Source organism: Psammomys obesus, unplaced genomic scaffold (genome assembly GCF_907164565.1).
Source record: "Psammomys obesus unplaced genomic scaffold, mPsaObe1.curated_primary_1811, whole genome shotgun sequence".
Lineage (NCBI taxonomy): Eukaryota > Metazoa > Chordata > Mammalia > Rodentia > Muridae > Psammomys > Psammomys obesus.
The window spans coordinates 13,904,748-13,918,758 of record NW_026592548.1 but is presented as its reverse complement, the minus strand read 5'-3'; the positions used below and the strand labels follow the sequence as shown (position 1 = coordinate 13,918,758).

The following is a 14,011-nucleotide window of genomic DNA, read 5'->3' as shown; positions in this document are numbered from 1 at the left end:
GATACCTCGATCAGTAGAGTCTTTCAGAGGCCCTCTGTGGTAGGCTTCTGTCCTATTCCCTGTCTTCTTCTTCTTCTTCTTCTTCTTCTTCTTCTTCTTCTTCTTCTTCTTCTTCTTCTTCTTCTTCTTCTTCTTCTTCATGTCTATTGCATTTGCCCTTCTGAATAAGGATTGAGCATCTTCCCTAGGGTATTCCTTGTTGGTTAGCTTCTTTAGGTGTACAGATGTTAGTATGTTTATCCTATATTACATGTCTAATATCCACTTACGAGTGAGTATATACCATGTGTGTCTTTCTGCTTTTGGGTTACCTCACTCAAGATCTTTTTTAGTTTCCACCATTTGCCTGCAAATTTCATAATTTCCTTGTTTTTAAATAGCTGAGTAGTATTCCACTGTGTAAATGTACCACAATTGCTGTATCCATTCCTTGGTTGAGGAACATCTAGGTTGTTTCCAGCTTCTGGCTATTACGAATAGAGCTGCTACAAACATGGCTGAGCAAATGTCTTTGTTGTATAATTGAGAATATTTTGGATATATGCCCAGATGTTGTATAGCTGGATCTGCTTATCAGTTTTACACCGGGGCTAAGTCAGCCAGACAGTTCACACTGCTTCTCGTGTGTTAGTGGAACAAGGTGTAAAGAAAACAGACACAGAGCATGGAAGCAGTGCTACATGGACACCCACTTCTTTTAGGATACGGAATTCACCAGCATGCAAAGGTTACCCCAGCTGTATGCTCATCTTGATTTTAAACTCAAAATTTGTTGAAAGAGAAATGCCAACATGTCAACTGTAATGTCTAGATTAAAGAGGAGCGCATGTAGTTTGTGGTCAAAAGGACACCCTGAGGGGAATAATCTTCAGTGGGACCTCAGGGTTGGGAGCAGTAGAGAGCCTGTCTCCAAGTCTTCCCCTGTGAGTTTGGTTTCACTGATCCATATCCTGAATAAATAGAGCTGACTCAGCTACATGGGAAAGTAACTTGAACTGGAAAGGCAGATGGTGCACAAGAGACCTGGTGGTGAAGGATATTTTTACCTTTCCAATTTTATGCCTGGTTCCTGGTCATGGAAGAGTCGCGAGGGTGAATGTCTGTCTGCAGAGCTGGCTCAGCTGTCTGTGCTTTCAGTGTGACAAAGCCACTTTCTAAGCCACCAGCAAGCACTGTGTTTCTGGTAATTCTGACCAGCTGAAACTAAGGCTCTTTGGTGTAACCTAATCCAGTTCCCAGCTACTGTGGAGGATGATTTCATCCTAGGTCAAAGTGCTACCATTAATAGAAAGAGCTTATGCTGTAAGGTGTGGGTAGTTTACAGCTGGAATACTGTGGATACACGCACACACATTTCCATCACGAATGTCTTCACAGTGATTTAGCTCTGGTGTAACTTAGTCATTTCCTTTTAGTTCGTTTAGTAATAGATGAAATGGGATTTGTAAAAACTCCAGATGATGATGAAACGAGCAACCTTATCTGGTGTGATGCTGCCGTCCATCAGGAGAGAATTACAGAGCTGCAGAACTACCAGGTAGGAACTACAGCAGCAGTTATTGTCAGGGGAAAGTTACACCGATTCCATCGTGGTTTTCTTTATTTAGCTTCTTAATCTGTGGAGATAGCAGCTTTCAGTTACCTGGTCAGCCTCTCTCATTGCTAGTCAGTTGTGATGACTCTTCCCATGAAGCCTGTGTCATTTCCAAACTTAAGCTTTAGCTTCTTTCTTTAAAGTAGTACTGATAGGAAAAAGTTCTATGCTGCTTTGAGTTACGTACACCTTAAGATGAATGACAGGGAATAGATTGTGTCTTGATGGACAAAGACCTTACAGTATCAGCTCAATGCATTCTGACCTTTATGTCTATAGTACAATACAAACATGTTTAGAAGAAATGGAAAGCAAATGGAATAGACTTCAGGCAATCTGAAACAATTGACATTTGCCACTTCCCCTCCCTTCCTGTCTCTCCCCTCTCTCCCTCTTGTCATCCTTGACTCCCCCTCTCTTTCCCTTTTCCCTCCTTCTCCCTCATCCCTTCCTCATTACTTAGATTCAGAGAATGAAAGCATGGAAGAACAGATGGAGTAAATATTTTAAGTCCCATCTTATCAATGTCCGTATTTATGTTTAGTATTCCCAAAGCAGTTTGGATACGGAATTGTCACTTATCCAACACAGAACATTAGAACTTTATTATCTTTCCCAGATTTCTTAAAAAAAAAAGACACAATTCTATTCTCTGATTATCATATGCTTTAATTTCACAAGTTAATTGTTAGCTGTTTAATTTTAAATCCTTTACCTTTGTAATTTACAATTTATTAGAACACAAATCTCAAAGGATATAACGGCGTTAAAGTATAAAAGAGTATATTCATTGATTCTATAAATGTTAATGCTTACCTTTTTATTTTTCAGAGAATCAACCATTTCCCAGGAATGGGGGAGATCTGTAGGAAGGATTTCTTAGCAAGAAATATGACGAAGTAATCTTCATTTTCTTGTAATAGAGAAGACCTGAGCAGCTGTGCCTGTGGTGGTATTATCTTGTGTGCGGTTGTATTCAGATGGATGCTAGTCAGATGTGAGAGGGACCTTCAGAGCTAGAGTGGCATGGATGCTCCCACAGTTCTAGTCTCTAACTTTGCACGGGAGGTAACCGAGGCCCAGAGAGATGCCTGGGTTGCACAAAGTCAGACAAACTGCTAACAGTGGAGCTGGACCGTGACTTGGTTTCAGAATCTCAAGATCCCTCTTAATTATACCTTGATGGCTCTATAGAAACAAAGCGATAGATACTCATTCAATTTTTGGTTAAACCTTATGAGAAGTCATTTATTTTATTATTTGTGTGTTTGTGTTGACTGTCTATTTAAAATTCATATAACATTGTCTACAGTAAAAGGCTAAATATTGGTATTATTCATGTGGCTGTTTATAATTGTACATCTATTTATACAATAATTTTTATATCTAACTTATCAACAAAAGCTAATAATTTTTAAGTATTTGTGAGGTAAGTAAGATATATATTCACACATGTAGATGAAAGGTACACCATGGCTAGTTTTAAAGATTATTGTTCCAACTAAAGTCTTAACTCAGCCTAATTTCAGGTCATTGTTAACTATAATAAACACATGTAAAGGTGTTGAAGGAAAAACTGCAACACTAGCACTAATTTTATTTAAAAATTCAAATTATCAAACCAGTCAATAGTGTTCCATTTTTGAATTGAGATTATCCAGTTGTTGGATTAACAAGCACTGAGCAATTGCAGTTGGAAATTATGCTATTACCTTTATCATAGTGATAATGTCGTCGTATTTGTGTGCATGCGGATGGAATCGAGCCAGAGAAAGGGAGAGGGGGCGGGGGAAGGAGGAAGGGAGGGGCATAGGTGCACTGCGCTGTTCATATGTTTGAGTGTGTGGGGCAGTGCAGCTCCTGGAGACCAGAATTGTCCAGCTCTGTCTTTCTCTGCCTCGTTTACTACAGACAAGGTCTCTTACCGAACCTGGAGCTTGATTAGTGGGTAGCCCTAGTGATCCTCCTGCCTCTACTTCCCCGTAGTACTGGGGTTCTCAGTGCATACATGTCTGCACCTCAATATTTACTTGGGTCTGGGGGTTTGAAGTCATGTCCACATGCTTGCACAGTGAGCACTCTTACCCTCTGGCTTATCGCCCCAGCTCAATATCACACACACACACACACACACACACACACACGCACATCACACATCTCACACACACACACACCACATATACCGCAGACACATACATACCACAGACACAGCACACAGACACACCTCCCCCAGGAATATCTGTGGGAAAGTCCTTGACATACGTTAACTAAGTGAAGCTGTTTCACCAATTGTTGACACTTTGTTCTCAGCCTTTGCTTTTGTGCACTGTGATTGCATTTTAGTTTGTAGTAACCTTTTTTGCAGACTATACTCATCTATAAAAGATCACTACACATTTAGAAGAAGAAAAATGTCTCTTTGAACATATTTTCTTACGGGCTGGAAAAATGCCTTTTGGGATTATTAGGCACTCATCCAGAGGGACCCAGGTTTGACTCCCAGCACCTATGTGACAGCTCACAGCTGTCTGTAACCCCAGTTCAAGGGGATCTGACGCCTTTTTCTAGCCTTTGCCAGACACACACATGGTGCACAGATAGAACACCCATATATATTTAGTTTAAAAAGTTTAAAATGAAAACATTATCTTTAATAATATTTAAAAATCATCATTTTTCATTGTATTGGGAATTTATTTATAAGTATAAAATATTTAATATTTTGGATCAATAAAAAAGAAAGCATATTTTTTCTAGGCCTAATGGCATAAACTTGTAATCCTAGATACTTAGAAAGATGAGATAGAAGAATTACAAGTTCAAGGCCTGCGTGGGCAACTGATGAGTCCCATTTTAAAATAAAAACTACAAAGAAGGCAATGGGTGCTGCTTAGTAGTGGAACACTTCGGTCACGTGTGAGGCCTTCTGGTCAGTCTCTAGTACCACCAAAATCAACATCTTACATTCAGCATTGTCATCACAGTAGGCAGCATAATTCCAGCAAAGGCAGCACCACTGGAAGACGTCTCTGGCTGTCCAGTCACATGAACTGATGGTTCATGCAAATAAAACTTCTGTGGACTCAGAGACTTCATGTGGTTGTCTCAGGAAAGTGGCTCAACTCTAAAACAGTGGCATAGAAAGAAGTCAGGAATCACTGTCTATGATGACTTAGGAGGAATTGGGGGACTGGAACACCAAGAATCAATGATACTGTAAATGGTGTGCTTCCTGAACGCTCCATGAGACGTAGTGACTGATACTTGCCTACTCTTTATGCCTTAAGTCCGTCATCACATTGTCTGTAAGCATAGCCTGTCTGTAAATTCGCTGGAGGCAGAGGATATGCCAATTCACTTTACTTCACCAGTGCCCAGCATAGTGTCTAGTCAAATAAGTTTCCATTGTATTATTGGTACTACACACCAAGTTGGTGTGTAACAGGGCAGAAATTCTTGTCTCTTTATTTTGTTGATATCTCATTTGAGCTGTTGTCTAGTACACAGTCATTTTTGGAAGTAGAATAATAAGTAAAGGACTATATGAAAGAAAAAAACTTAAGCCTTCATTGTATAATTGTTACAATAAAAATATTTATTAAGTTTGAATATAATTTATATATAATTTATGTTTTAAAATATAATTTATGTCACCTCTTGCTTCTGATTTGTAGAATGATCAAGGCTCAGCCTCTGGATTATGCTTTTGTTCCTCGAACTTGGATTTTCCCTTCTGAATATACTCAATTCCAAAATTATGTAAAAGAATTGAAGAAAAAACGGAAGCAGAAAACTTTTATAGTAAAACCAGCTAATGGTGCAATGGGTCATGGGTAAGCTAATTTTTTTTCTGGAAAATATAAACATTGAAAAATGAGAGAGAAGATGTACACATAATTGCCATTGTTGAGTACTATACTGGAAAACAGTAAGTTTCTAAATATCATGTTTTTATGACTAAATTATCCAACAGACTTTAGTAATCCAATTAGAAATAAATGAAGACTTGTGAGACTTTAGAGAAATAATACCATATGGGGAAATGTTCTTATTTCTTCATAAACACAATACATGCTTATAATAATTTCACTAATACTGGATAATAAGATAAATTGCTGCAGTAGAGCTACATTAGCTTGGAGAACAAAGTACAAAGAGTTGTCTTGTCATAATGAGAATGCTTGAGGTGAAATGTATATATCCTTGCTTTATAAATAAGTATTTTCCCTCTGTAGCCATGGTAACCACACGGAGGCTGCAAGGATACGTTTTAAGCCAGCATACCAAAGAACTAGACAATTTATCCAGGAATAGAAGGCACAACATAGCATTTTTGATTCTCCTTGCTTATGTTTAGTTTTCTGTAGTGCACTTTTTAAGAGAAAGTTGGCTGAGGCCATATTTAGCAAAATGCATGTGAATCATTTGAATCTTTTTCTTTTTCTTGCTATAGTGCAAAAGATCTTTGGAAATGGTAGCTGCCACGTTAAATTATTATTTTTTAAATCACTTCACATGATGCACTGATTCAGCCATACATTATCTTTAAGCATGCTTGGTCACGTACAGGTTAGGAAATGCCTTAGTGGGGACTGTGTGTCGCTTGTTTTGCAGCATGTTAACTTCCTGCTGTCTGTTAGTGGAAAGGAAATTGGAGGAGTGATGGTTGGCATATGTTTCTCAACTTTTGTGTTAAATTAAGAAGTATGTTTATTGATACTAGTAACATATATTTGATAGCAGCGTAATGGGAAAACTTTGCGGAAAGGGCATCTTCCACAGCATGGAATTATTTGATGTAATATAATAGTGAGTGGGTAGAGGGGACCCTGCTACCCGTTGACTATATTCACTTCCTTGCTGCTCTGTCTAGTGTCCAGTGCTACAAAAGACTGCAGCTACCATAGCTAAGCCATTTCAATCTTCATTTTGATCACGTTTTGCTTGCTAAATTTCATAGCTCATCACAGCCGTATTTTTAATGTTTACATTCTTGAGATACTTGCTTATCATACAATATCCCATCTTGTCTCCTGTCTGTCATGACAATTTTTGTTTTGTTGGATACAACGACTTTAGAATACTGCTTGCTTTTATTTTTTCCATCATTTTAGTTTACACCTCTTGTATCTTTAATTCTAAAGGAGCTCTTTTTTAGATGACATTGCAGTTAGACCAATTTCTAAACCCATTTCTTGAGCCCCATTTTCCAAGCCATTCTGTTGGTGTTTGATTTAGTTATTAAAAGAGTGGTTTCCATCTGTCATTTTGCTATTTGTTTTATGTTTCTAGGTCATGCTTGTTATATTTTATGTAGTTTAAATTTTTCTTTATGATTGCACTCTTCTGTGTAAATACTTATTTCTTGCATATCCCTTAAATTTATTCATTTCCTTTATTGTAGATATTTTGTGTTAGGTAAAGCAAAGCAATCTGAGTCCCTCTAGAAGGTAGGTCAAAGTAAACACACAGGAATTGGGTCTACTTGACTCACTCTAGAACCAGGCTCTGGGCTGGGAGAAGGTTGCTGTTAGAACCACTGCCAGACTGGGATAGAGTGATGAAAAAGAACTAGTTAAAATTCCAAAAGCTCTGCCACATAGAATTTGGCTGCTGTATTTTCCCCTTCTCTTCCTTTCCCCTCTATTCTTCCCCCCTCGGTGGTAAAATGTTCTCTGGGTGTTGCAGGCATCTGTTGAGCTTCTGTTCCTGCATAGATCTGCTTCTGACATCACCCCACTCTTGCTCTTGTGCAGGGACAGGATTTTGGAATTTTCTGTAATACTGTTCTCTTTCTGAATACATAAATGACATTTTCCCTGACATCTCAAGCTCCATATCAAATTATTTTTATTTGTTTTCTTTAAACTTAGGATTTCATTGATAAGAAATGGGGATAAAATTCCATCTCAGGATCATTTGATAGTTCAAGAATACATTGAAAAGCCTTTCCTAATGGAAGGCTACAAGTTTGATTTACGGATTTATATTTTGGTTACATCCTGTGATCCATTAAAGATATTTCTCTACCATGATGGGCTTGTGCGAATGGGGACAGAGAAGTACATCCCACCAAATGAGTCCAACTTGGTAAGTGACAACAGAGAACTTAGTTATCACTCATTTGTTCTATGTCTGCCTTGAAATCATCTATTATGTGTGAGAACTGTATGAATCAGAGTTCCTTCTCTGAAGAACTTGAAAAATCCTGTGCATAAATAAGACAGCATTTGCCTAACTCAATGGAGAACATGATTAGTTCTTTAGGAAAAGATGCTTTCTCTGGTTTGACTTCTGAGTTTTCGGATCTGTGCAGTGACTCCTTTAGAAGCCACTGCACTAGAAATAAAGTCAGCATGGTTTAGGAAACAAAAATGTGCAGGAATAATGGAGTTCCTCTTCTTATGCGGGCACTGACATTTGCTGAGCTTTGTGTAGAAGATACAGAATGAACATGTAAACATGGAAGAAAGTATGTAGATAACAGCAACAGTTGTCAGCATCAGATTATTTTATAGGGCAGTAGGGTTCTAAATCTGCATTGGCCACATGTGTAGTCTAGGAAAAAATAAACAGTTTCTGTATGCATTGAGAGGTCTAGTAAATGAACCATTTTGTATGTATTTTTCCATTAAGATATTCTTTGTACAGCAATTAATTTTCATAATATTGCAACTATAATTTTCCATGAAGGTAATAAAACATAGTATATTGCTTATATGTGTCAAATTGTAATTTGTCATTTATACTTAAAGATTTATTTCACTTCAAATCTTATATTTTTAATATACTGACTATAGGGAAAAAATCACTATTAGTGTTTTTCAGTTTTTCAAAGGTCCAGTATTATTCTCTTTCAACATTCGCGTACACTTCTAGTAAGACTGATCATTTTAAAATTCAATAGTAGCTGATCCTCAAAGTTGTTATCAGTAGTAAACTGAAATTTTACATGCCTGGGAAGGAAAAGATGAGGGAACTATGAAAATATATGGAAAAGACATTGTAATGGAAAAATGTTTAATTTATAGTCACAGAATTTCTAACTTTCCGCAAGTATGTTTGTAGTATACTATGTCTCCTGGAATTGTTCTGTTTTCGAAGAAACATAAATGCAGCATGTGACTTCATAGCAACAACAGTCTATTGGATGTAGAAAATAAAGCAAGCAATTGGAATGCCTGGTGGCAAGCTTGAATGTGGGTCTCTGCATTTGAGGGAGCCATAGCAATGCGTAGTGGGCCCTCTTTCCAGGTGGAATCTAACGTCAGAAGAGAAGACCATGGAAAAAGCTAGCCAGGCTCAGGATTGAGAGGAGCACCACACAAAAGAGAGGATTGGGGAAAGGACATGAAAAGTCTGTGGGAAGCAGACAAGTTCAGTTTGGGCAAAGTACAGACCAGAAAGAGGAAGACTATGTCTGTTTGTTCAGAGGTGAGCACAGAGGCCCCCAGAAACAAGGTCTTTCCAGATGTTATAAAGGACTCTCTAGGTAAGACTTGAGGATTCACCTCGATATACACTGAAAGGAGAATAAGAGTTGGGGTTTTAAGAAGCCCATTTGGCCTGCAGTACGGGGAATGAGGCGGGAACAGAGCATGCAGGAGGAAATAAAAGAGACCTGAAGTATGGGATAACAGACAGTCTGGGCCATGTAAGGTGAGAGGTATTTCTGAAATTAGGGCATGGATTTGAGATCTATTTAAGGTAACATAGATAGCGTTGTTACAATTTGGGGATGGGCTGGGTTTGTGGAACGAGGGAAGTCAAAGAAACCTGGGGGTGTTAAGCCTGGACAGTTGGGAGAGTGTGCTGTACTCCCATGGCAAGGGACTTCAGAAGGTTTTGTGGAAAATTAACATATTTGGCCTTGACCTTCAACTGGATCTGTTCCATAAGGATTTGGCTATTCATGGAAGAACCATCTGAGTTATGGACTTAACTGGGACAGGCCAGCTTTTAGGTTACAATTTACATACTTGAAACGGGTAAGAGAAGGCCATTTTTGTGTGAGGTGATAGTGTCTAGGGATGATATTGGATAGGGTATGGCTTCAGAGGTTCTATTCTGAAATACTAAGCTGTGTATACATAGTACTAGAGGAGCATAGTGAGCTAGGGAGAAGAGATGTAAATGTCTATGCCTATGCCTCCTTTTGATAGTTGCTTTTGAACATGTGAGCTTCTAGCTTTGGTTTCCACATGTGTAGAAAAAGGTAAGTTCTATAAATGCCATTATCTATCATTTATCTCCATGATTTCATTATTAAATCCACAGGAAGTTGTGTGAAAAAAAAAACCTAAAATTTTTATGTAAACTGATTGCATAATTTTGTAAAAGATTATTTTTAAACAATGAAATAAAAGTCAAAAATGTTTTTTGTTGCATGGTTCTTTTTACTTCAATTCCTAATTTTTAAAACAGTGAATGTGCCTTTTTAATAGATCGTGTATTTCTATAGGAAATGATATTGTAAACTTAATTATAGTTATTAATGAATTTATGAACATCATTGGATGTAATTTGGTTCATGGCTACAATAGAGATTATGACAGGGAATTTGAAATGTTGAAATACAGCATTTGTTTTTGTTTGCTTTGCTTTGCTTTGCTTTGCTTTTTTGAGACAGGGTCTCATGTAGCCTCGGCTGGCCTAGACTCACTATGGAGCCAGAGATGAACCTGAGCTCCTGATTCTCATCTCCATCTTCTAAATGCTAGAATTACAGACACATGTCAGCATGCTGACCCTCTGTCACGAGTTGTCCATCCTTGAAAGGTTTAGTATGTACCAATCCAGCTGGTTGAGCCTGTGATAAAACAGTGCTAGGAAGAGCGACCCTGTTTACCACCTGCAGATTTTCCTGGAATCCTTCCTGCTCTACGTTCTGCCGTTGATCCTTACATACTGCGTAATGAATGAGAAGACGGATTCTCAGGGGTAATAGGCATACGGATTAATAAGCAAGGAGCTGGGATGACTGTCTCTGCTTATTTGCTTCAAATATTTTATTTAATATACTGACCTATGGTGTTGTAGTAAAGATGAAATGCCAGAAGGATATAGTAGGATAACAAGAACCAAAATGATAGTTGTGTGTGTGTGTGTATTCATTTTGATACAACATTTCTATTTAAAAGAATCTTGGAGTACAGGATTAAGGAAAAGTTTGGAATTAAAGATAGACTTCATTAGTTTATGCTAACTTGATGGGGAAACATTAGATGTTTACTGAGAGTTAAGAAAAGTTTTAAATTTTGGATTCTTTTCGAGTTAACTTAAAGAAAATACTACCAACAAACAAAAGAGCTGGGTGTGGTGGCTGCCTCATAGGCTGTGGCAAGATTATCATGAGGTTCAGTTTAGTGTGGGCTACACAGTGAGTTCTGGTAAGTTATCCGGTGATACCCTGTTCTAAACCAGCAACCAAAAACCAACCAACCAAAAACCAAACACGCTCCATCTGACACAGCAAAATAACACCAAACGTCTAAAACAGAAATACCACAGATGGAGCCAGGTCCAGCTCACACTTGTCCTTCAGACATCTGTGCAGCGTCATCACATATGCGGTGGCCGCCTGCTGGCACCAGGGGCACTGCCTTCCAGGGAGTCCAGGTGCCCTCTCAGTCAGTGTTGGGCGAGGGAACAGATGAGTTTTGGGTACCCTGCTTCCTCTCTTAAAAGATGTAGAATGTTTCTCAGAAAAATCCCTTCCTCAAATAGATTTGAATAAACAATGAATGGGGCCATGCACTGAAAAGAAATGGGCTAATGAAGGGCTTGGAGTAGTTTTTCTCAGCAAAGTTTAGGGTCACTTTTTAATTTCGGCCTTTGTTGTCATTCGTTGGTACTTTCATTGTAGAGATCATAAATAACTAGCAAAGTCATTTGGCTAGTACTAATATTTTTAGTCCTCTTAAGGGAAAAGTGGCACTTTATTTCACTAGAAGAGATTTAAGCAACCAAAATCATTAGTTGGTATAGTTTGGACGGTTATGTTTTTAATTATTAAATACATTAACCGTACATTATAATGGGCTTCATTATGACATTTCCATATATGGACATGATGTATTTTGATTATATTTCCCCCAGTACCTTCTCGTCTCTTCCCACTCTTTTTGATACTCCCTCTCTTCCTAAATAGCCTCTTTTATGCTTTTATGTCTTTTTATTTCTTTGGTTTCATTGGGTTCCTTACAGGGCCATGAGGAAGGGCTTATTTACGGGACCACAGGCGCTTTACTAGTGTCTGCACCGCTGAAGAAAATACCTCTCTGTCCTACCAGCAACCACTTCCTTTCTACAGGTCCCTGGGTGAGGCAGATTAGGACCTCCATGAATGGACACTGACTCTTCTAATCTTCTGGATCTTGTTTAACTAATTACAGCTTTTGTGCAGTGGCCATCCTATGTCCAGAAAACAACATTCTACAGTGTTTATTCCCTTCCTCCAGCTCTTACATTCTTCCTTTCGCCCCTCCATAATGTCCACTAAGCTTTAGAGGGGAATTGTAGATGTTCCATATACGGCTGAACACTCAGTTGTCATGTATGCTCCTATCATTGACCAGTTATAAGTTTCTGTGGTTGCCACGGCCATTCTATAACGAAGCTTCTCTGAGCAAATTTGCCAGCAGCGCTAACCTATGGGCACAAACATCCTTAACTTAAAGACAGTTTGACCAGGTTTACAGCACCAGACATGGATTCCCTGCTTTGTAAGGGACCTTGAGTCAATCAGGATGTGGTTGGTTATCCCATTACTGACTTGTCACTATTGCAACAGTAGGCACATGCCACCTGGTCATTCGTAACCCCACAGCACACATAGCACCTTCCAACACCATGGAAATAATCGAGCAGGAAGAATGCTTTCAGCTTATTTCTAGTTGCATTTCTCTATTTCCTGTAAGCAAAACATGCAGCTTCTGCAGCAGCCATGTCTAGTTTTGGTGGGCACTCAATGGCAGTAGCGACTGCCTGGATTGTTTTGAAGGTTACTGGGCCCTCACAGGCCAACATTTTGCTGCTCACCCTCAAGGCTGTTTGTTTGTTTGTTTTTAAATCAGCCTCTGGCTTCTAGCAGAAGCTTTATCCATGGATGCTGGTTATCTCTGAGGTTAAGAACATTTAAGTTTCATCAAGTCTTTGAGGCTCTCTTCCCTGTGAAGCCACATGGTTGTGGCTCCTTTAGGTGGTGACACTTTGTTGTTCTTCTTACAGAGCCAGTTGTACATGCATCTGACCAACTACTCTGTGAACAAACATAACGAACGGTTTGAACGAGACGAAACTGAAGACAAAGGCAGCAAACGTTCAATCAAGTGGTTTACAGAATTTCTAAATGCCAATCAATATGATGTTGCTAAGTTCTGGAGTGATATTTCAGTAAGATTATTCTATTCTGTAACTGTAAATATCTTTCATTAGCATTAAATTTAAATACCACCAAACGTCTTCTTTTTTAGAGCATAGTGCCTGAGGTTGAGCAAAAGAGGGTTACTGATTTGTTTAGGTTTTTGTAAAGAAAGCTGAGCTTGTAACAGGCCTTGGCGAGTAAGGACCTTGTTTCTAGGGAAAGGTATTCTAGATGGGACAAAAGCATAGTCAAGGGCATGGAGTTATGAGATCAGGAGAGATGCATAGGGATTCACAGAAGGTCTGTGGGAGGCTTGCATGAGAAGGTTCCTACCGAAATGATGTGTGGACCAACTTTTGCATGTGAAGAATAAAGCATAATTTGACAAGGTTTGGAGAACATTTTGAAACTTTTAAAATCCGTGTATGTGTGCACGCATGTGCCTGTGCCACAGCATGTGTGTGATCAGAGGACACTTGCAAGAGAGTTGGTTTTTCCCTCTGATGGAGTTTGAGGATCAGACTAGGGTCATCAGGTTTGGTGGCAAGCACCTTCACCTGCCAGGCCATCTTGACAACCTCATTCAGTTTAAACCGAGGAGGATAATGTGATTAATATGATCAAATGTATGCATCTGGATGACAAATTTCAAAGCGGGTGTAGAATGATTGACGTGAATGTTAAGGGGAGGCAGAGAGGAAACTTGGAAAGTTCTTACAAGTAGCTGAGATGAAAGTGAGCTACAGTGAAAGAGGGACAAGGCGGGGAACACTGGGTTAACTGATTGTCCACAATACAGCGAGCGGTCAAGGATCTCTTCACTTTCAGGGAGAAAGGATAGGGATAAACAAGGAAGGAATAAGGGATATAATGTATGAAATAGAATAGGAAGAAATTTATTTTAAGTGTGGAATAGTTTTGAAGATGAAGGTAAGGAATTTTGCTTGTTTATAAATCCATCATTTCATCTATCTAGCCACCCATTTCATTCAGCCACCCACCCACCCATCCATCCATCCATCCATCCATCCATCCATCCATCCATCCATCCA

General features: G+C 38.9%; 1 protein-coding gene across 2 annotated transcripts in view; it reads left to right on the top strand.

Annotated features, from left to right (window-relative positions):
* Ttll7 (tubulin tyrosine ligase like 7) overlaps positions 1 to 14,011 on the top strand; it is a 135,361-nt gene that overhangs the window by 48,684 nt on the left and 72,666 nt on the right. For both annotated transcript variants that reach the window (XM_055614370.1, XM_055614369.1), the window contains exons 4-8: positions 1,416 to 1,537; positions 2,426 to 2,493; positions 5,269 to 5,427; positions 7,468 to 7,684; positions 12,824 to 12,988. In XM_055614370.1, the coding sequence (XP_055470345.1) occupies positions 1,416 to 1,537; positions 2,426 to 2,493; positions 5,269 to 5,427; positions 7,468 to 7,684; positions 12,824 to 12,988 (731 nt within the window). The remainder of the gene's footprint in view (positions 1 to 1,415; positions 1,538 to 2,425; positions 2,494 to 5,268; positions 5,428 to 7,467; positions 7,685 to 12,823; positions 12,989 to 14,011) is intronic.